The sequence below is a fragment of the Lethenteron reissneri genome, chromosome 32 (genome assembly GCF_015708825.2).
Source record: "Lethenteron reissneri isolate LAM-NWPU_2019-01 chromosome 32, ASM1570882v1, whole genome shotgun sequence".
NCBI lineage: Eukaryota > Metazoa > Chordata > Hyperoartia > Petromyzontiformes > Petromyzontidae > Lethenteron > Lethenteron reissneri.
This window is the reverse complement of record NC_083810.1, coordinates 360332-381037: the sequence shown is the minus strand read 5'-3', so window position 1 is coordinate 381037 and position 20706 is coordinate 360332. Positions and strand designations below refer to the sequence as shown.

Below are 20706 nucleotides of genomic sequence, written 5' to 3'. Positions count from 1 at the left end.
ATACGTATGACGCGCACCGCCCCCTCACCACACGACCACCAGGCGTCTGTTTGACATAAAGAATCGACTCCGAACACTGACTATTCAAGACAACTCTTACCACTCAAACACACTCGAACCCATAAGCCATCTGTGGCTGGGAAGGCATCACAACGAGACCGAGTGATGGCCATCCGTCGTTTATAAAAGTATTCGTAATTTTTATCTTTAATATTTAGTGGGCTGTACTCTTAATCGCATAAATTCCCAACAGATCCATCAATACGAACTGATTCTTGGCACCTCCTTCCGCCGAGCCACGCTCACGTGGGGAGTGGTGGCCCACCGGATCCTTATCAGGTGATCTGGTCCCCAATTAGTAAACTTGGTATAAGATAACGATCTTCGGAAAAGGAGCACCGTCGCAGGCCCTTACTCCGAGCCGTTCTGTTGTCAGATAACCTGCCGATGTATCTGTTGAGATTGATGCCTTCAAGAATAATAACTGTTTTTGATTGTGTTTTGTTTATCGCCGTATAATCTTTCAAGTATCTTTCAGTCATAATCGCCGCACGTACTCGCATCCTCTACAGAATATTCAACTGTCCCGTGACCCAAGGTGCTAACAACGTCATAAGGGTTGCGTATGATCAATAAGGAGTGCGGTACTGCGTGAACAATATTGAGTATAATCATTCATTAACGTTAAGGTTTTCTTAGCATAGTATTTGCATATTTTAACGACTCTCTCTCTCACTAACAACCATCGCGTTATGCGGGATCCATGTGCCGTTGTCAAAGTGAAATCAGACAATCGTTGATGATACTGTATTGATGCCGTGTTGACGTTCCGGGATTGAGAGTTCACATACTATATCATAGTTAAGGTTGAATTAGTAATAAATTGATCAATACAGAAGTGGTTGTGTGATTCTTTCCTGAAATCTATGCATAAGATCTGCTTCTGCGTTGAGATCTGAACTTGGTGACCTTAATAAACACACTAATACATACTCAGTAAATGTTAAAGCGATAACGGGGTGAACCGGGGACCTAAAATATAACCACGAATACACACTCTGGGAATGTTAAAGCGAGAATGAGACGAACCTAGACAACGATGCCGAGTTAATCTAAGTTAATCTTGCATACTTACACCACACCTGCATAACTGCATACGATTAATTGCCTTATTCCGATCGATAACCCACCCTCGTCACCGAGGCGGGGTATGGTTATCATAACGACTTGCATTATCATAATTACACCCACTCGCATAATTAATACGATTACCTCTCGAATTGGCATAATTAAAATGTGCATAATTACATAAATTAACATATTTCCGGATAATTACACATTTGGCCAAATTTCATTTAATTATTATTATTTTCACTGAATATTCATAACCCACATATACAACATAATAATTTCACCCACGCACGCATACAACATAACAAATTTTGATAACCAACATATACAACAGGCCTTACCATCATCCCCACCAAAACTAAGCACCTGCCTGGGTATTGTGTACCGTCAGACACTCCGCCCCCACAACTCCCGATTGGTGATGGGGCAGTTGTGGAGAGAGTGGAGAGTTTTCCATACCTGGGCAGTGTGCTCTTGACTGGCTCCGGTTTGACCGCAGAGGTCTCACTCCGAATCAGCCGAGCAGCATTATTTTTTCATCGGCCGCATAACGTTTTGTGGAAGCTATCTGGTCTGTCTCTCAACACGAAGCTTCGGGTCTTCTCGGCCATGGTCATGTCCTCCCTTCTCTATGCTTGTGAAACGTGGAGCGCGCTGCGCTCGGCATCCGACCAACCAAGTTCAATTCCCGCTCGTGGCCATGACCAGTGACGATTTTCTGAACCGCTCCTGAGCCTCCCCTACGTCGACTCAGCCTCACAGTTATAATTGAGCGTGACGTTGCCAGCCGGTGTACTGTGAGGCAATTCACGTGGTAACGTCACGCTCAATTATATTCACACCAACGCGTAAGCAATGGCGGCGGCGTGTGTCAGCGTGCGAGTTGTTCTGCGCGAGTATAAAATGTGTGTGAGAATGAGAATGCGCTGTGTGTGAGTGTGTGAGCTGTGTGTGTGAGTGAGCCGTGTGAGAGGAGTGAGCCGTGTGAGTGTGAGCCGTGAGAGTGAGACTTGTGTGTGAGTGAGCCGTGTTAGAGTGAGCCGTGTGAGGGTGAGCCGTGTGAGAGTGAGCCGTGTGAGTGTGAGCCGTGTGAGTGAGCCGTGTGTGTGAGCCGTGTGAGCGTGAGACTTGTGTGTGAGTGAGCCATGTGAGTGAGCCGTGTGTGTGAGCCGTGAGAGTGAGACTTGTGTGTGAGTGAGCCGTGTTAGAGTGAGCCGTGTGAGGGTGAGCCGTGTGAGAGTGAGCCGTGTGAGGGTGAGCCGTGTGAGAGTGAGCCGTGTGAGTGTGAGCCGTGTGAGTGAGCCGTGTGTGTGAGCCGTGTGAGAGTGAGACTTGTGTGTGAGTGAGCCATGTGAGTGAGCCGTGTGTGTGAGCCGTGAGAGTGAGACTTGTGTGTGAGTGAGCCGTGTTAGAGTGAGCCGTGTGAGGGTGAGCCGTGTGAGAGTGAGCCGTGTGAGGGTGAGCCGTGTGAGAGTGAGACTTGTGTGTGAGTGAGCCGTGTGAGAGTGAGCCGTGTGTGTGAGCCGTGAGAGTGAGACTTGTGTGTGAGTGAGCCGTGTTAGAGTGAGCCGTGTGAGGGTGAGCCGTGTTAGAGTGAGCCGTGTGAGGGTGAGCCGTGTGAGAGTGAGCCGTGTGAGAGTGAGCCGTGTGAGAGTGAGCCGTGTGAGAGTGAGCCGTGTGAGAGTGAGCCGTGTGAGAGTGAGCCGTGTGTGAGTGAGCCGTGTGAGAGTGAGCCGTGTGAGAGTGACCCGTGTGAGAGTGAGCCGTGTGAGAGTGAGCCGTGTGAGAGTGAGCCGTGTGAGGGTGAGCCGTGTGAGGGTGAGCCGTGTGTGAGTGACCCGTGTGTGAGTGAGCCGTGTGAGAGTGAGCCGTGTGAGAGTGAGCCGTGTGTGAGTGAGCCGTGTGTGAGTGAGCCGTGTGAGGGTGAGCCGTGTGAGGGTGAGCCGTGTGTGAGTGACCCGTGTGAGAGTGAGCCGTGTGAGAGTGAGCCGTGTGTGAGTGACCCGTGTGTGAGTGACCCGTGTGAGAGTGAGCCGTGTGAGAGTGAGCCGTGTGTGAGTGAGCCGTGTGAGAGTGAGCCGTGTGAGAGTGAGCCGTGTGAGAGTGAGCCGTGTGAGGGTGAGCCGTGTGTGAGTGAGCCGTGTGAGAGTGAGCCGTGTGAGAGTGAGCCGTGTGTGAGTGAGCCGTGTGAGAGTGAGCCGTGTGAGAGTGAGCCGTGTGAGAGTGACCCGTGTGAGAGTGAGCCGTGTGAGAGTGAGCCGTGTGTGAGTGAGCCGTGTGAGAGTGAGCCGTGTGTGAGTGACCCGTGTGAGAGTGAGCCGTGTGAGAGTGACCCGTGTGAGAGTGAGCCGTGTGAGAGTGAGCCGTGCGAGAGTGAGCCGTGTGAGAGTGAGCCGTGTGAGAGTGAGCCGTGTGTGAGTGACCCGTGTGAGAGTGAGCCGTGTGAGAGTGAGCCGTGTGAGAGTGAGCCGTGTGAGAGTGAGCCGTGTGTGAGTGAGCCGTGTGAGAGTGAGCAGTGTGAGAGTGACCCGTGTGAGAGTGAGCCGTGTGAGGGTGAGCCGTGTGAGGGTGAGCCGTGTGAGGGTGAGTCGTGTGTGAGTGACCCGTGTGTGAGTGAGCCGTGTGAGAGTGAGCCGTGTGAGAGTGAGCCGTGTGTGAGTGAGCCGTGTGAGAGTGAGCCGTGTGAGAGTGACCCGTGTGAGAGTGACCCGTGTGAGGGTGAGCCGTGTGAGGGTGAGCCGTGTGAGGGTGAGCCGTGTGTGAGTGACCCGTGTGTGAGTGAGCCGTGTGAGAGTGAGCCGTGTGTGAGTGAGCCGTGTGAGGGTGAGCCGTGTGAGGGTGAGCCGTGTGAGAGTGAGCCGTGTGTGAGTGAGCCGTGTGAGAGTGACCCGTGTGTGAGTGAGCCGTGTGAGAGTGAGCCGTGTGAGAGTGAGCCGTGTGAGAGTGAGCCGTGTGAGAGTGAGCCGTGTGAGAGTGAGCCGTGTGAGAGTGAGCCGTGTGTGAGTGAGCCGTGTGAGAGTGAGCCGTGTGAGAGTGAGCCGTGCGAGAGTGAGCCGTGCGAGAGTGAGCCGTGTGTGAGTGAGCCGTGTGAGAGTGAACAGTGCGAGAGTGAGCCGTGTGAGAATGAGCCGTGTGAGAGTGAGCCGTGTGAGAGTGAGCCGTGTGTGAGTGAGCCGTGTGAGAGTGAGCCGTGTGAGAGTGAGCCGTGCGAGAGTGAGCCGTGCGAGAGTGAGCCGTGTGTGAGTGAGCCGTGAGAGTGAACAGTGCGAGAGTGAGCCGTGTGAGAATGAGCCGTGTGAGAGTGAGCCGTGTGAGAGTGAGCCGTGTGAGAGTGAGCCGTGTGAGAGTGAGCCGTGTGAGAGTGAGCCGTGTGAGAGTGAGCCGTGTGTGAGTGAGCCGTGTGTGAGTGAGCCGTGTGAGAGTGAGCCGTGTGAGAGTGAGCCGTGCGAGAGTGAGCCGTGCGAGAGTGAGCCGTGCGAGAGTGAGCCGTGTGAGAGTGAGCCGTGTGTGAGTGAGCCGTGTGAGAGTGAGCCGTGTGAGAGTGAGCCGTGTGAGAGTGAGCCGTGTGAGAGTGAGCCGTGTGAGAGTGAACAGTGCGAGAGTGAGCCGTGCGAGAGTGAGCCGTGTGAGAGTGAGCCGTGTGTGAGTGAGCCGTGTGAGAGAGCCGTGTGTGAGTGAGCCGTGTGAGAGTGAGCCGTGTGAGAGTGAGCGGTGTGAGAGTGAGCCGTGTGTGAGTGAGCCGTGTGAGCCGTGTGAGAGTGAGCCGTGTGAGAGTGAGCCATGTGTGAGTGAGCCGTGTGAACCGTGTGAGCCGTGTGAGAGTGAGCCGTGTGTGAGTGAGCCGTGTGAGAGTGAGCCGTGTGAGAGTGAGCCGTGTGAGAGTGAGCCATGTGAGAGTGAGCCGTGTGAGCCGTGTGAGAGTGAGCCGTGTGAGAGTGAACAGTGTGAGAGTGAACAGTGTGAGAGCGAGCCGTGTGAGAGCGAGCCGTGTGAGCCGTGTGAGAGTGAGCCGTGTGAGAGTGAGCCGTGTGAGAGTGAGCCGTGTGTGAGTGAGCCGTGTGAGAGTGAGCCGTGTGAGCTGTGTGAGAGTGAGCCGTGTGAGAGTGAGCCGTGTGAGAGTGAGCCGTGTGAGAGTGAGCCGTGTGAGAGTGAGCCGTGTGAGCCGTGTGAGAGTGAGCCGTGCGAGAGTGAGCCGTGCGAGAGTGAGCCGTGTGAGAGTGAGCCGTGTGTGAGTGAGCCGTGTGAGAGTGAGCCGTGTGAGCCGTGTGAAAGTGAGCCGTGCGAGAGTGAGCCGTGCGAGAGTGAGCCGTGTGAGGGTGAGCCGTGTGAGAGTGAGCCGTGTGTGAGTGAGCCGTGTGTGAGTGAGCCGTGTGAGAGTGAGCTGTGTGAGAGTGAGCCGTGTGAGAGTGAGCCGTGTGTGAGTGAGCCGTGTGAGCCGTGTGTGAGCCGTGTGTGAGCCGTGTGTGAGTGAGCCGTGTGTGAGTGAGCCGTGTGAGAGTGAGCCGTGTGTGAGTGAGCCGTGTGAGCCGTGTGAGCCGTGTGTGAGCCGTGTGTGAGTGAGCCGTGTGTGAGTGAGCCGTGTGAGAGTGAGCCGTGTGTGAGTCAGCCGTGTGAGAGTGAGCCGTGTGAGAGTGAGCCGTGGGAGAGTGAATGGGCTTTTCCCGGCGGGGGTCTCTGTGCTGCCCTGAGGCAGAGCCGTGCTCTCTCCACTGCTGCTCTGAGGGAACCCCGTGCTCTCCACTTCTGGCTTGAGGGAGAGCCGCGCTATCTCCACTGCTGACGTGAGGGAGCCAGATGCACTCTCTCCACTGCTGCCCTGAGGCAAAGTTGTGCTCCGTCCACTGCTGCCCTGCGGGAGAGCCGCGCTCTCTCCACTGCTGCCCTGAGAGAGAGCCATGCTCCGTCCACTGTTGCCCTGAGCAAGATGGCCTCCTGAGACGCGCGCTACCGGGGCGCGCTCCCAGTAGTGGCTGGTGGGGCCGTTTGTGTGGCCATTTGTGAGGGGGTCGGGTGAGTTTAACCAGGCAGGATTGTGTGAGAAGCTCACAAATACTTGAAAGATCTGGGCAAAGTCCCATCGGTGAGCTCCTCCGGCAGGCAAGGCTGCAGTGGCTGGGTCATGTAGCCCGCATGCCTAGCTACCGCATGCCTAAACAGCTTTTGTTCGGACGGATAGAGGGCGTGGCACGGACTAGAGAGATGTGGTACAGGTGGATGTGGAGCTGAGGGAACTTGCCTATGACTGGTATCAACGGTGTCAAGATCGGCCTCTATGGAGGAGGCTTGTGAAGGATGTTACTGGGCAGTTGAAGGCAGTCGCCCTACCACAACAACAGAAGGCAGAGGAGTGACGCTCACAACAACGAGCGAAGCGCTGGGTGGCTAAAACACAGCAAGTTGATACAGTAGGGGGCACAGGCGGTGCATCGGCCAGTCATCTCAGTCAGTCGAACCATGGCACCTGGGTCTGCCTCGTGACCTCCGGCCAGCAGGCGTAGAACACTTAATGTGCACATAGCCTGGCACAAGCGTCGTGGTGACGTCACCGCCAATTAGTGGCGAATGGCGATTATTTTTGTTGTTTCCTCAGAGCGTAACGATCGCCGCACGAGTCAAACAGATATTTGTATGCATTCCATCTGGAACTAGACTACAACGTCCCAATTGCTATTATTTTCGCACGGCTATTTATTTAACCCATTACGCTTTTTAATTATGACAGAGGCAAAAAAAAATCACTAAGATGTGAAAATGGCCCATAATAGAGTATTTGTTGGGTTAGATCGCATAAATATAAATGTTGTTAAACCCACCAGGTTTGCCACGTTAACAAACATGGCAATTCGCTATTAGTACAATACTCCGGTGTCTTGGAGAGTAAACCCACAAAATTTACAATTCGAGTACGACGTTTCGCTGGTAATTACAACCAGCATCATCAGCCAGAGTTGTGGAAAAATCCTCCTCCTGTTTCGGTCTTAAATAGAGAATCGCGCTCGATTCCCGAGAGCAGAACCGTTACCGGGCGAATGAATGCGCGCTCCGCAGCTGCCACAGGCGGTGCAGCCGTCGGCGCTGATGGCGTTGCAGTCTCCGCAAAGCCACGCGCACGGCCGCGGAGCAATCTGCAACCTACGGTGTGGGACAAAAGCGTTAAGTCAGAGCGCCGAGTCAATCCACTGCTGAATGAAGGCCTGCACCATTTGCAATCATATGGCGTTTAAATGCAACCGCGTCTCAAGTCGCTGGACAAAAACAGTGTTAATGGTTACATCGCAGAGAGGCAGCGATTCAGGCACAAGGTCAATAGCACGAGAGCAATACCCCGGTTTATGTCGGGGATACATTACTGAAAGGTGCGATGACAGATATTGAAAAGATGTCAATCAAAGCAATTTACAGGGCAAGTGGAGGCGAAAGTCGAGGCGATAGATACGAGAGAGGAAGGATGATGCTGTCAGCAACGTGTGGGTTGAGGCGACGCAAATCAGGCAATTGTTTTAAAAAAGTGAAATGATGTAAAAAGGGGGAGACTTAAATCAGGGTATTGGAGTTGGGTAGAGAGACATAACATTCACCAAATGTAGCCAGGTGCATGTGCAGTGCTGAGCGAGGCCTGTGAGCCGTACCGTGAGATGTGGCGATGCACAGCTCTGCTGCACTCTTGGGCATCCATGGCCATCCTGCACAAAGCACCAACACGAGCAACGCTCCTTACACTGCAGAGTGGCATCACAGTGAAGTGTTAATTCCACGTAGATTCACAAAAATAAATAATCCCTTGTTCATACACTGTGGGATCATGCATGGCATCCTCACGCCGGCCACAGGATTTCTAGACCATACTTTACCGCGTTGGTCAGTGCAGGTAGCCGAATGGGGAGGTTGAGCCGCTTCAGGCATTACTTACCATTGATATTAGCCGTGGCAAGGATATGCAACTCAAGTGGGTGGGTTCGGAGCACCGTAAGATCACCACTGCACCACCACTCCACCCCAGATAAGTTACAGCAATACCCCGTTTTATGTCTCCCCCTTTTACGTAATTTTGCAAATGCGCTGTCACTTTATTAACACCGCAACCTGATTAGTGTCACCTCAACCCCACACTTACGTCACTGACATCGTCCATCCTTTCTCCATACCTCACAACCCATACGGTTTACCCATGTAATGATAACTGACGCATTTGTCTTGAGATGGTTTCTTTATTTAAGGAACCACGTGCTCACACTTGGACAGGCAGAGACCCCACTGCAACAGCCAAGTCTCCTGCGCATCTCCCTTACATACAGTCCCGAGGCCACGCCCCCAATCCCGAACCTTCTCACTGGTTTTAGACCGCTCGCTCTACCAGCAGACTCGACCGTCCTCTTCCGTCACCTGGCCACACTCCTATTCTCAATCATTCCCGTAGCCACCAGTCTATTTGTACTGCAGGCCAACTCCCCTGTCATTACCTCCCGTGGCCACAAGTCCACTCACACATTAGGTTGACTCTACTGTTATTACACTCGTATTTTTGTACAGGGAAATTTAGTTTTCAGGTCCATACGGTGTACAGTCGATTCAAAACGGCCAAAAAAAATTGTCTATTTGTTTGTGTTTGTCCCTTGTGATGGAACTTTGTAACATGAACGTTGAGATTTATAAGGGCACCGGGTGACCAACAATGTCTGAATTGGTCTGTAATAAGGTGGCCTCTGATAAGGGGTTGACAGGTATGTTTCTCGTAAGCGTCACCTCAGCCTTCATCTCCACCTACCCTGTAAATCGCTTTGATGTCGTTTCGATATTTGTCATAGCACCTTTCAGGAACGCATCCCCGATGTAAACCGGGGTATTACTGCTGTCTATATGCAGACCAGAGGAACGTTTATTTAGTTATCATCACAATAATGGAGCAAGCTTGCATTTATTACTCTGTTTTGTCTGTCCAGAATATAAAACAATTAAAAGCCCATTCTTTGATCGCCTAACATTTGTGAAAGATTATTCAATTACTCGCGGAAAGTACCCAGCGTTGCCTGGGTCTTAAAATAATTCAAAACTACTCTTAAAAATCTAACAGCAGTTACTGTGGTGGTACATGCTATGATTACAGCAGTGCATACTGTGGTGGTACCTGCTTTCACTGCAGCAGTGCATACTGTGGTGGTACTTGCTACATCTAGCGACTGTATAGTAGTGATAACTGCACGCATCGGGATGGGGGAGACATCACACAGTGAAGATTTTTACAGCATTTTTAACGCGAAAGAAGATGTCCCCCCCCACCTACGTGACTTTACCGAAAGAACCAAAGAGTATGGATCCTTGCAGTCACGAAAACTTCAAATCTAGAATGAACCACCTCTACGGGAAGGGATTCCACTTATCTGTTAGAGCTTTTAACAGACAACGGGACAAGAAATCACAGCTAATCGAGTCGCTAACCTTCTTCAAGAGATGCCGCGACAACAAGGTAATACCTATCGCATTTACACTCACATCTGCTGCTGTCACTTCACCGAAAGTTAAACGGATTATATTTAAAGCTAGCCTATCACTAATCTCAGAGAGAATAAGATTGCTCCGATTTGAACTCGATAATTTAGACAAGATTCTCTTACAATCACACTTAACATTAACGGAAAAAATGTCCACGTCTGATTAGGACCGTCTAGATAACATGACTGTCTCCTCTGCTAATTCAATGTCAACCAAATGCAAAGCCAACTTGATTGCTCAATTCAACCTCGTCAAAAAAGACTCCAGACCCACAGTTAGAAAAGTTAGATGTTAATAAGACTGTCATCAATCAGAGTAGCATCCCAATTTCTGACAACCTAAAATTGGTACTAGCCAAAGGGTTGAATTTTGCTGTCATCCCCAAACATATCTCAGTGGATGATATAATTTCCCAGGAGGATGTGGCCCTAAAAGGCTTGGGACACATCCCGACAGATGTTGCTAGAGCTGAAATTGCTACCATCCTTAAAAATGCTAAGAAACTCGTTAGTAACATCAGCAAAGACCAGCGCTTGGAACTCGCAAAATTGAAAAAGAGCGATGACATAGTCATCCTCTCAGCCGGCAAGGGCAATGCTACTGTCATCATGGATAAAACCACATACAACAACAAAATCCAGGACCTTATTATTGATGGTAGCTACTCCAAAATCAACAAAAAAGTCCCACTTACAGCCCGACCTCTCTAATCGATCCAGCTAAACGGCTTTCCCTAAACCTTCTGCTGCCAGACCACCCAGATTCTATGGTCGTCCTAAGATCCATAAAGAAGGCACACCACTTCGACCGATCGTTTCCACTATCAACTCACCAACCTACAAGCTGGCCCATTTTCTGTCTGATACCTTGCTTCCATTCACTGGCAATACTACCTGAGCAGCACATAATTCAGCTCACCTTGTCTCTCTAATCATGGGCATTTAATTGACCCCAGATGATCTTCTCGTTAGCTTTGATGTGGTTTCTGTGTTCACCAAGTTTCCAGTGCCTGACACCTTAGCAATAATTGAAGATTTAGTCCAACATGGACTGAACCCTTATGTTCCTATTCTGGTTAGGCACTGCCTTACCAACACGTACTTCACCTGGAATGGTACTTTCTAAAAACAATATGAAGATACACCCATGGGTCCCCCCTTATCTCCAGTGATAGCGAATGTTTTCATGGAGAAATCTGAAACAGATACCATCCAGACATCCACCCTACGTCCTTCCTTGTGGAAGAGATATGTGGATGACACTAGTCATTTGGCCACATGGCCTTCCAGCCATTGAACCGATTTCTCAACCACATTAATTCCATACACCCATCCATCAAATTCACCATGGAAGTGGAGGATGGTAAGCTACCATTCCTGGATGTTTTGTTTAAGAGACCTGATGGCTCTTTGGGATGCTGTCTACAGGAAAGCCACCCACACAGATTCCTATCTGAAACCTGATTCCCACCACCATCTGGCAGAGAAGAATTCCCTCATCAAAACACTACACCATAGGGCCCACTGAATTTCTGACCAACACCACCTAGCCAGTGAACTGGAACACATAGACCAGGCCCTTAAGATGAATGGATATTCGGACCGTATTATCCGCAAAGCGGTTTCTCCAACCATGGACAAACAACCCCCTGAGATGCCGATCGAAACCATCACGTTACCATACATAGCAGGCGTTACCAAAAAGATTGCCAAAATCTTAAACAGAAAATTCAAGTCCAATTCAGTACAGTACACAAAATCCGTGATCTAATCCCATCTGTGAAGGATGCAATTCCTGACTTGCAATACCCTGGAGTCTAGAAACCAAGTTGCCTCTGTGGTGATTGCTACATTGGGGAAACGAAACGTCATGTTTCTGACCGGATCTGCAAGCATAAGTCAGATCTGAAACACGGCAGAACTAATTCCTCCACCGTTGCTGATCATTGTTATAACACTGTGGGCTCTCATGATATTATTTTCTCCGAGACCAAGGTGCTCTGCAAGCAGTCTGGCGTACCATCAAAGATTTGTTCATGATGCCATCCAGATATATAAACATAGACATAACTTCAACCGAAAAGACGGATACAAATTGAGCAATCATTGGAAAGATGTTATTATCCAAGTAAAATGTACTGGTTCATAGTTGTTCCATATTATTTACTGGGTTACTAGTCTATTTCGCCAAGTTAATTATATCCTCAACGTTCAGCAGTGCAGCTATTTTGTTTTGAGCTCCAGCATCTGTCTTGACGGCAATCGTGTCGCCGTTTTGCTCTCCTCTCCGCACCTGACACCGCGCCAGGTTACTTACAGCCGCGCCCACTTCCCCCCCCCTCTGCCCAGTCTCATGTTCCCAGTCATTAATCGCACACGCAACGCTCCCCCTCTCCTCATTCCCCCCCCACCGCCCTCTCTGACTTATATAAACCCTCTCAACTCCGGCATCTCTCCCACTTCAGTAAAAACATTCTTGCTGTGGTTGTCACACCTGATGATGATTGCTTGTGTTGCAATCGAAACGTCGTGATTTATTCATTTCCATTTTTTTTTTCACCTACGTGACTTTACCGAAAGAACCAAAGAGTAGTGATGTTTCTATTGTGCAACGTTGTAGAAAGTTGTGCATTTTTTTGTTTTCCAAAGGTCAACTCATTTAAGTACAGTAAGGAAGAAGGCAAGGTGGAAACATTGAAAATGCGGAGTGACATCAGGAATGTCACTGTATGGTGCCGGCCCGGGAGGGTCGTAGCGTGCGATGTTCCTACGTCGCGGACAGCACTGCTGTGTAATGCCGGTTGTACTATAGCACGGCGTGCGATGCACCGTCATCGCGTATACCCCGTAGATGGGTGTAGTACCAGCCCGAGTGGGGCTTGGTGAACGCTGGGATAGCGCGGACACTGCGCATAGCGTGTAGCGTGGGCTCCCACAAGGGGGAGCAGGAGAGTGTCAGCCCAGGGGCAGGGTTGCCCCGGGTCATGGCACTCTAGTTGACCCCGTAGACACGTGATCCGGAGTGTCCACAGAGAGGGCCCCAGGTGGGGAAGCTAGGGGGTGATCACGTGTCCGGGGAGAGCTCTCGAGAGGGATCGAGAGGGAGCTAGAACACTTGTGAAGGCGGGCGGGGCCTGGGCGGAGCCAGCCCCGACCCATAAGGATATAAGGTGGGTCCCTGAAAGGGACCGGAGTCGCTTCGTTCTACAAGCTGGAAACTCCATGTATTACAAGCTGGAAGCTCTACGTCCTACAAGGCATCAACGCATGGCCGGGGCCCGAGTGAGGGTCCGACCCTTCGTAGCTGTAACTCCTCCGTATAGTGTAGTTAGCTGGGTGGTCACCACTCTAGGCTGTATCTGGTAAAGGGGCAGTTACCCCTTGTGTATTTCGTGTTGATATAATAAATGTGTTGCCTCTAAAGAATAACGTCTGCGACTCAGTTGGACTCACTACAAATGAATGTGTCAATGTCAGTAAAAAAAAATGTCATGTTCAGCACTGCACTCGGGGGACATATGAACCTTATGGCGGGACCCCGGGGTCTCAAATAAACGGAAGTCAAAATCATAAATAATTAATTATTTATTGCCAACTCCGTCCCACTGCGCACATAAATACCGCGACCCACCTGGCGCAGATCATTCTGTTGTCATCTCGTCCAAGCGCAGCGAGGACGAATGCGCAGAAGAGCTGAACAAGCGAATGCACTCCATGTTCGGGTATGGGGAGGATCATAAGTCTTATGCAAGCTGCTCAAACTGCCTACACGACTTAAGTCCTTTATTTGTCATAACGGTATGTATAATACAGTGAAACTGCTCTCTTATCTTCATTATTATTTGTGACCAACCAATGTCTGCAGCCAGGATCAATTGATGACAATCGTATTACCTGCAGATATTTAACAGATGAGGATGCGTTGCACCGTTAATTTACTTCTGTCAGTTAAGCCATTGGTTATTAATCTTGATTTGAAGCTTTCGTGACTGCAGGAATCCATACTCTTTGGTTCTTTCGGTAAAGTCACGTAGATATAAAATAAAATAAATCACGACGTTTCGGGCGCAACACAAGCGTCCGTCATCAGGTGGGAAATCGTTGTCCGCTGCTGCAGACTATGCTTTCCCACCTAATAACAGACGCTTGTGTTGCGCCCGAAACGTCGTGATTTATTTTATTTTATACCTACGTAACTTTACCGAAAGAACCAAAGAGTAATGGTTACTACTTTATACATTATCGAGAAAAATTGGGTTTTTATCCCGTGTTCAGGAACCACAACACCCATTTATAACATTGCGCCTATGGTAACATAGGGTCCGAAAAATTATGACCACATTTACGCGGGGGTTTCCAGGGACACGCTGTGTCATAAACACGGCCACCGCCTGTAGTACTTTCAGTTCGATGATGATACAATTCACAAAAAAAATGTACATGAATGGCAAACTCAGAACTTTCTGGCAATCTTGGAATTTTACAGCGATATCAGAGTTTTACGGCAATCTCTCGAATATATAATTACCCAGCTTCTCAGACGTTACGAGTCTAGACCAGTGGTTCTTAACCTTGTTGGAGGTACTGAACCCCACCAGTTTCATATGCGCATTCACCGAACCCTTCTTAATTGGAAAAATAAAATAAGATTTTTTTCTAATTCAAAACATAGGTATATGTTTTACTGGTGCACAAAATGAACCGTGCATCAACATCACTGTGTTCAAAGAACAAAACCAGCATGATTTTCACACAAAAACATAATAATGAATACTTACTGCAAATCAGTGTGACTTCTGCTGTTGCCTTTCAGAGACCAGTTCAGAAATGCGCGGCTTCACCTTGGCAAGTGCCACTCTCATGTCATTTTCGCAATAAAGTCTGTTCCTTTTCTTCGTTTTTATGTCCAGCATCCTCGAAAAGGATTGCTCGCAAAGATATGTTGTAATAAACGGTATGAAAATCTCCAGGGCTTTCTTAGCAATAACAGGGTACGTTACCATTTGTTGACACCAAAACGTTGAGAGTGTTGTTGTTCTGAAGAGTTGCTGTTGAACCTGGCTCTGCTGAATTTCAATGATTTCGTCGAGGTATTCATCATTGACATCTGCTGTCTCAACACTAAACGTGAACGGCTGTCTCACCCATGCTGGATATGACTCTCTTGTAGGGAAGTATCCGTCGAGAGACTTTGCAAGCTCGTCTAAGTGCGTGGCAATTGCTTGCTTCAGTTCCGCGGGTACAGAAATGTCTCCGATTCCAGATACATCTTCGATCTTACTTACATAGTCGTCCAGCAGGGGAAAGTTTGCGAAGTTATCGTTCTCTGTTCGTCATTTCCATAAAAGCCTTCAGGTTTTCTTCCGCTTCAATGATGTTGACTCCACCGCCCTGCATCTGCTGATTGAGATGATTGAGAGCTGCGAAGATATCAGTTATGTACGCTAAAATTAGAATGCACTCAGAATTTTTGAAGCAATCTGCATGATAATGTTAGTGCTCTTGAATAAACAGGGCTAATTCCACACGCATGGCATAAACACGATTCAGCACCTGTCCCCGGGATAACCACCGAACGTTATAATGGTACAGAAGTACCTCGAATTCAGAGCCCATTTCTTTACACAGCTCACTGAAGATGCAGTGCCTCATAGCACTATTTCGCACATAGTTCACGCATTCCACTACAATTTGTAATACTTCTGTCAGTTTTGGAGGCAAGGTTTTTGTTGCCAATGCATGCCTGTGCAGAATACAATGCGTAACAATGATGTGTGGTGCATCGGCTTTCACTAGCGCACCAAAACCAGACTTTCTTCCCAGCATGACTGGAGCTCCGTCCGAACAAACTGCAGAAACCATATCCCACGAAAGATTGTTGTCTTTGAAGAAGTCATCCACAAGTTTCTTCACATCGGCTGCCTTAGTTGTTTTAAGAGGCTTACAAAATAAAAAAAATCTTCCTTTATCACGTCGTCTTTCACATAGCGCACGAATACAGCAAGCTGGCTTAGATTGGAAACGTCTGTGGTCTCGTCGAGTTTGAGGCTGAATTTTGCTGGGCTTTAAATCAGATCTGCAACTACTTGAGCCAAGATGTCTTTGCTCATGTCCTCTATTCTGTCGCTGATGGTGTCATTTGAAAGAGGAATTTGGGATAACTTAACTTCAGCCGCTTTTCCCAACATGATAATCGCCACCTTCAACACAGCTGGTTTCATGAGTGTTTCACCAATGGTGTGTGGTTTGCCCTGCTTTGCGATCAGGTAAGCAACTTCGTACGATGCTGTGAGGATCGGTTTGTTAATGGGTACAAAGCCGAGAATAGGCAGAGTAGCCTTTTCATCGAATCTGACTCTCTTCACCTTTAATTCAGCGAGCGTTGTGTTCTTGTATTCCCCATCTCCATGCAGCTTAAGGAAGTGTTCCCTTAGTTTTGCCGGTGCTAGACTAGAATTGCTCAACTTGGCATTGCAAATCATGCAGTTAGGACGCCGACTCCCATCACGTTCCGTTATACATGTGAATCCATATTGTACATATTCGTCTGACCACTTTCTTTTTTTGCTCGACATAGTTAGTATGAAGGGATTAAAATATTAAGAAAGAAATCACACGACGTACCATCACGACAGTCACAAGTCGACTACCGAGCGCACCAAATTCCCTGCAGCACAGATAGGCCAAACGATGTAGCGTGATCACTTGCAGCCAATGATGGCCAAACCGGACGTGTCATCATGAATCATGAGTTGGGTGTGTGTCTTAACCTCCGCCGAACCCCTGAGACTGACACACCGAACCCCTGGGGTTGGATCGAACCCAGGTTAAGAACCACTGGTCTAGACGAATAAAAAATTAACCCGTAAAAACAAAGTTTTTCACTATAAATCCTTTATATGAGTGGCAGCTAGAGTCCTCTCGTCCTCTGGCTTGAGATGGCTGCCACCTATGGGTCAGATGATTGCCTGCCACCATTAAGCAATTGGTAATTAAATATAATTAATTTTTTCCTAAAAAGTGTAAAATTTTGGGAAAAAATTTTCACGAAAATAAATTGTCACGCACAACGAGTCTGTGTGCAAAATGTCAGCTCGATTGGATCACGGGAAGTGGGTTAAAAAACGACCGAAAAATTTGCACGGTCGTAAGCGCGCAAGCAAGTGAACTTAATATGAAGGATTTAAAAACGGGCAGCTTCTACACTTCAAAATCAGTGGCGTTTACCCACTTCCAGCTGAGCTCAGCCATCTCCATGTCTTGTAAACAAGACCATCATTGCTCCGTGGTGGCGAGATGTTTACTACCTCGCCGGGTATACAGGAGGTCGTGGGTTCAATCCCAACCCCTGTATATTTGGAATTTACATGTCTCTCTTCCCGTAGCCGTGTGGATTGTTCTCCGGGTTTTCCCTCCACATTATTAAACATGCGTTTCATGTATTTGGCTGCCTGTAAATTTCCACGCGATAAACCACTTCATTGAGCTAGCATGTGACTAGGTAGCTTCTGTAAAAGAGCTGTACAGCTCAGTGGGCCTTACCTGGTAAAAAAATCTTTATATTTGCTCCTACAAATATGATGAACCGTTTTCCTGCTGAAGAGTCTACAAAAGCTCAGATACAGTGGACAATGAATTCATGAACCAGTTCAACCATTATGGACTTCCACCTCACTTGCTCAAACTGAAGGTTGGCCTCCTGCACTATGCTCCTTCGGGATTTCGATGCAAGCAATGGCCACTGCAATGGGATATGCTACATCATCTGGACAAGGAACAAATCACATTATCATCGAAGGCGTGGTTGCAAGTGGACTATAGAGGAGTCTCGAATATAGAAGTGACAGGAGTCGTGTATACAAGTTAATGACTGCTCCACACGCAGACTGTGGGGCAGTGCTGTTAGCGAGTAGCACTTATGAACGCGCAGGCGGGGGTGGGTGGCCAGCACCACGCCCGGCCGCCTTTGTCTCCCTAGTGGCGATGTTTACTATACACCGCACCAGATACTCATTTGAGGCCGAGTGGACAGTTCAATACACATACTGCACACACGAATCACTCACCCACACGCTCTCCAAGTGTCACACGCACGCACCTCTTGCACACTACCACGTCACTTCACTCGCATATCACAGCAGGTACACACACCACTTACAATCACTTAATACCCGTTACACACCCCGCTTAACAGCCACCATTCGCCACTTGAGTGGCGTTGACGTCACTGCAGAACTTGTGCCAGGCTAGGTGCACGTTGCGGCCACGTGAAAAGTGGGAGGCTCACTGGCGGGTCGCGGGAAACCCGCCAGGTACTATGGGTCGACTCAAGGCGACTGGCGCAACAGCAACTCCTGTTCGCTACGAAGTGGCGGTGACGTTACCACAGCGCATGTACCGGGCTATGTGGAAGAGACGAGATCCCCTGTGTAGCTTTAACAGGCTGTTGGGGCGGTCGTGTTAGCGAGTAGCACCGATCAAGGCCGGCACGGCACACGAGGGGGTGGGTGGCCAACACCACGCCCGGCCGCCTTTGTATCTGTAGTGGCGATGTTTACACACCGCAGCAGGTACTCATTTGAGGCTGAGTCGACCTCGGGGAGGCACAGGGACCGGCTCAGATAATCGTCACTGGTTGTGGTCGTGAGCGGGAATCGAACTCGGTTCGCCGGGTTCATAACGCGCAAGCCGTTACACTAGCCTCCCCCACTGAGGGGAATACACAAACACACACACCCACGTTACAAACCCTTGCATTTATGTTAGACTAATCCTTATATTAGCTTTAAATATTACATCTCAGCGAATTAAATTCACTTACGATCTTCGTTTCCGTTGATGTCGCCGTTCCTGCGGCGAGGCCCGTGAGACGAGGCGTCGCCTAGACCTTAAGGCCTCAGGTCTTTCATTGTCAACGCCACAGATGCACTCGCAGCCAATCAGCTCTTCCCGCGGTCGTATCGCGTGCGCGGTCACGTGTCTCGCGCCGCGGGGCGTGGCCTCCAGCACTCTGTGTCACTCTGTGTCACTCAGTGTCACACAGATTTGCCAAAAATGATTTTTATGGATGAACAGGGCCCAAAGTAGATTTGCTTTTGCATCAAGTTATCTTAGATTACATATTAAATTTATGTCACAATGGTGGGTCCTGTATGGCACATCCAGTGCAAACGAAGAGCAGAATCCACTGCAGGATCAAGAACTGAGCTATGTAGCTCTTTTTCAGAAGCGACCTGGCCACATATGATAGCGCAACGATGTGGCTTATCATGTGGAAATGTATAACAGCCACATACTATAAACGCATGTTTCTAAATATAGAGGGAAACCCTGAAAAACCCGGAGAAAAATCTATGCAACCACTCATACAAATATACAGACGTCAGGGTCGCGATCTAACCCACGACCTCCTGTATACCAGAGGTCGCAACCGGGTACCCGATACCCGTACCCTACCCGATACCCGGCTACCCGTACCCGGCCGGGTAGGGGTACCCGTTTGCGACCCTGGTGCGGCCGGGTAAGGGTACGGGTAGACCGGGAGTCACTGGTGAGTAACCGTTTGTCACTCATTTCCCAACGTCTTGTCTCTTCTCACAATTCAAGTTCCTAGAATCAACCCACCCGCGCCTGCAACATGGCTTCATCCTAGAGGTCGCAATCAGGTACCCGATACCCGTACCCTACCCGTACCCGGCCGGGTACGGGTAAGGAATCAAAACCCGTTTGCGACCTCTGCTGTATACCAGGCGAAATAGTTAACATATCCCCATCGTGGCGACGTCAACATAGTACTTGTGTTGAGTAGTTCCGACGGACGTACTCGGAGACGGAGGTAAGTTAAGGGTTTTCGCCAGGGTTTATTAAAGCTGTTACAATATTACACAGGGTACACAACTCCCAGGGGCTAGTGGTCCTACTCTGAGTCCGGGTCCCTGCCGGCTAGCTCTGGTCTCTCTCTCTCGTGTCGGATCGTGGACTCTGCCGACTCCACCGAGCGGAGAGAGAAGCACCTCTATGGCTACCACCGGCTTCTCCCCAGACTCCCTATTCGATCCCTCGCTCTATCCCTGGTTCCCTCTTCACCCTGTTTACCCGTTCCCACAGTGACCCCGCTTACGTCACGGGGTATCCCTTAAGTACCCTAGGAGACGTGACGTCATGTGCACTGTCCAGCGCGCGTGACCCCACGTCCCGTGACGTCATCGCACTGGACAGCGCACACGACGCCACTACTCTACACTTGTTCCATGCTATGTGCACTTTGAGGCCACGTGAAGTGTCAAAGGCCCACTGGCAGGTCACGGAACAGACCAGGTGACATGGGTTGACTTACTGAGAGACTGGCAGATGAACCGCCTGTGCTCCTCACTGTGCCAATTTTCTGCGCTTTAGCCACCCGGTGCTCTGCTGCACATTGCTGTGAGCATTGCTCCTCTGCTCTCTCGTAAGTTGCTGGAGGGCGACTGCCTCGAGCTCCCCAGAAGGGTCCTTCACAAGCCTCCTCCACAGAGACCGATCTTGTCATCAGCAAGTCCAGTCAGCTCTACATCTTTCTGGACCACAATCGTCTATCTCTTCTCTATCCCGTGTCGTGCCCGTTTAACCCCCTCTATCCGGTCAAACAGAAGCTGCTTGGGCATGCGGGTGTTCACGAATGGGAATGTGTACAGATCTTCACAACAAAGATCTCCCGTATAGTATCTAACAGACTGTCGGGGAAATTGCTATTAGCAAGCACCTATGAAGATCGACATGGCACACGAACGAGGGGGTTGGGTGGCCACCACCACACCCGGCCGCCTTTGTCTCCACAGTGGGGATGTTTTTTACACAACGCACCAGGTACTCATTTGAGGCCGAGTCGACCTAGGGGAGGCCCGGGACCGGTTCAGATAATCGCCACTGGCGTTAGCGGGAATCGAACTCGGGTCACCAGGATCGTAGCGCAGTGCGCTAACCGCGACGCCACCACGTCGCCAGTGCGAGACGCTCTGGGTGGGGGTGACGTCATGTCATCTCCGCACCGCGACTCCGTATGACGTTTCGAAGTCCCAGGAACTGTGGCTCGCTGTGAGCCGAGGTG

The 20706-nt window shown here is 49.8% G+C and overlaps 1 protein-coding gene across 1 annotated transcript in view; it reads right to left on the bottom strand.

The window, feature by feature from the left end:
• LOC133350102 (uncharacterized) overlaps positions 1–18541 on the bottom strand; it is a 35039-nt gene extending 16498 nt beyond the window's left edge. Inside the window, exons 1-3 of the mRNA XM_061564125.1 lie at positions 18442–18541; positions 7761–7814; positions 7154–7263 (exon numbers count right to left, since the gene is read on the bottom strand). Of these exons, the coding sequence (XP_061420109.1) occupies positions 7154–7263; positions 7761–7813 (163 nt within the window). The 5' untranslated portion in view covers position 7814; positions 18442–18541. The remainder of the gene's footprint in view (positions 1–7153; positions 7264–7760; positions 7815–18441) is intronic.
• Positions 18542–20706: the final 2165 nt, after the last annotated feature.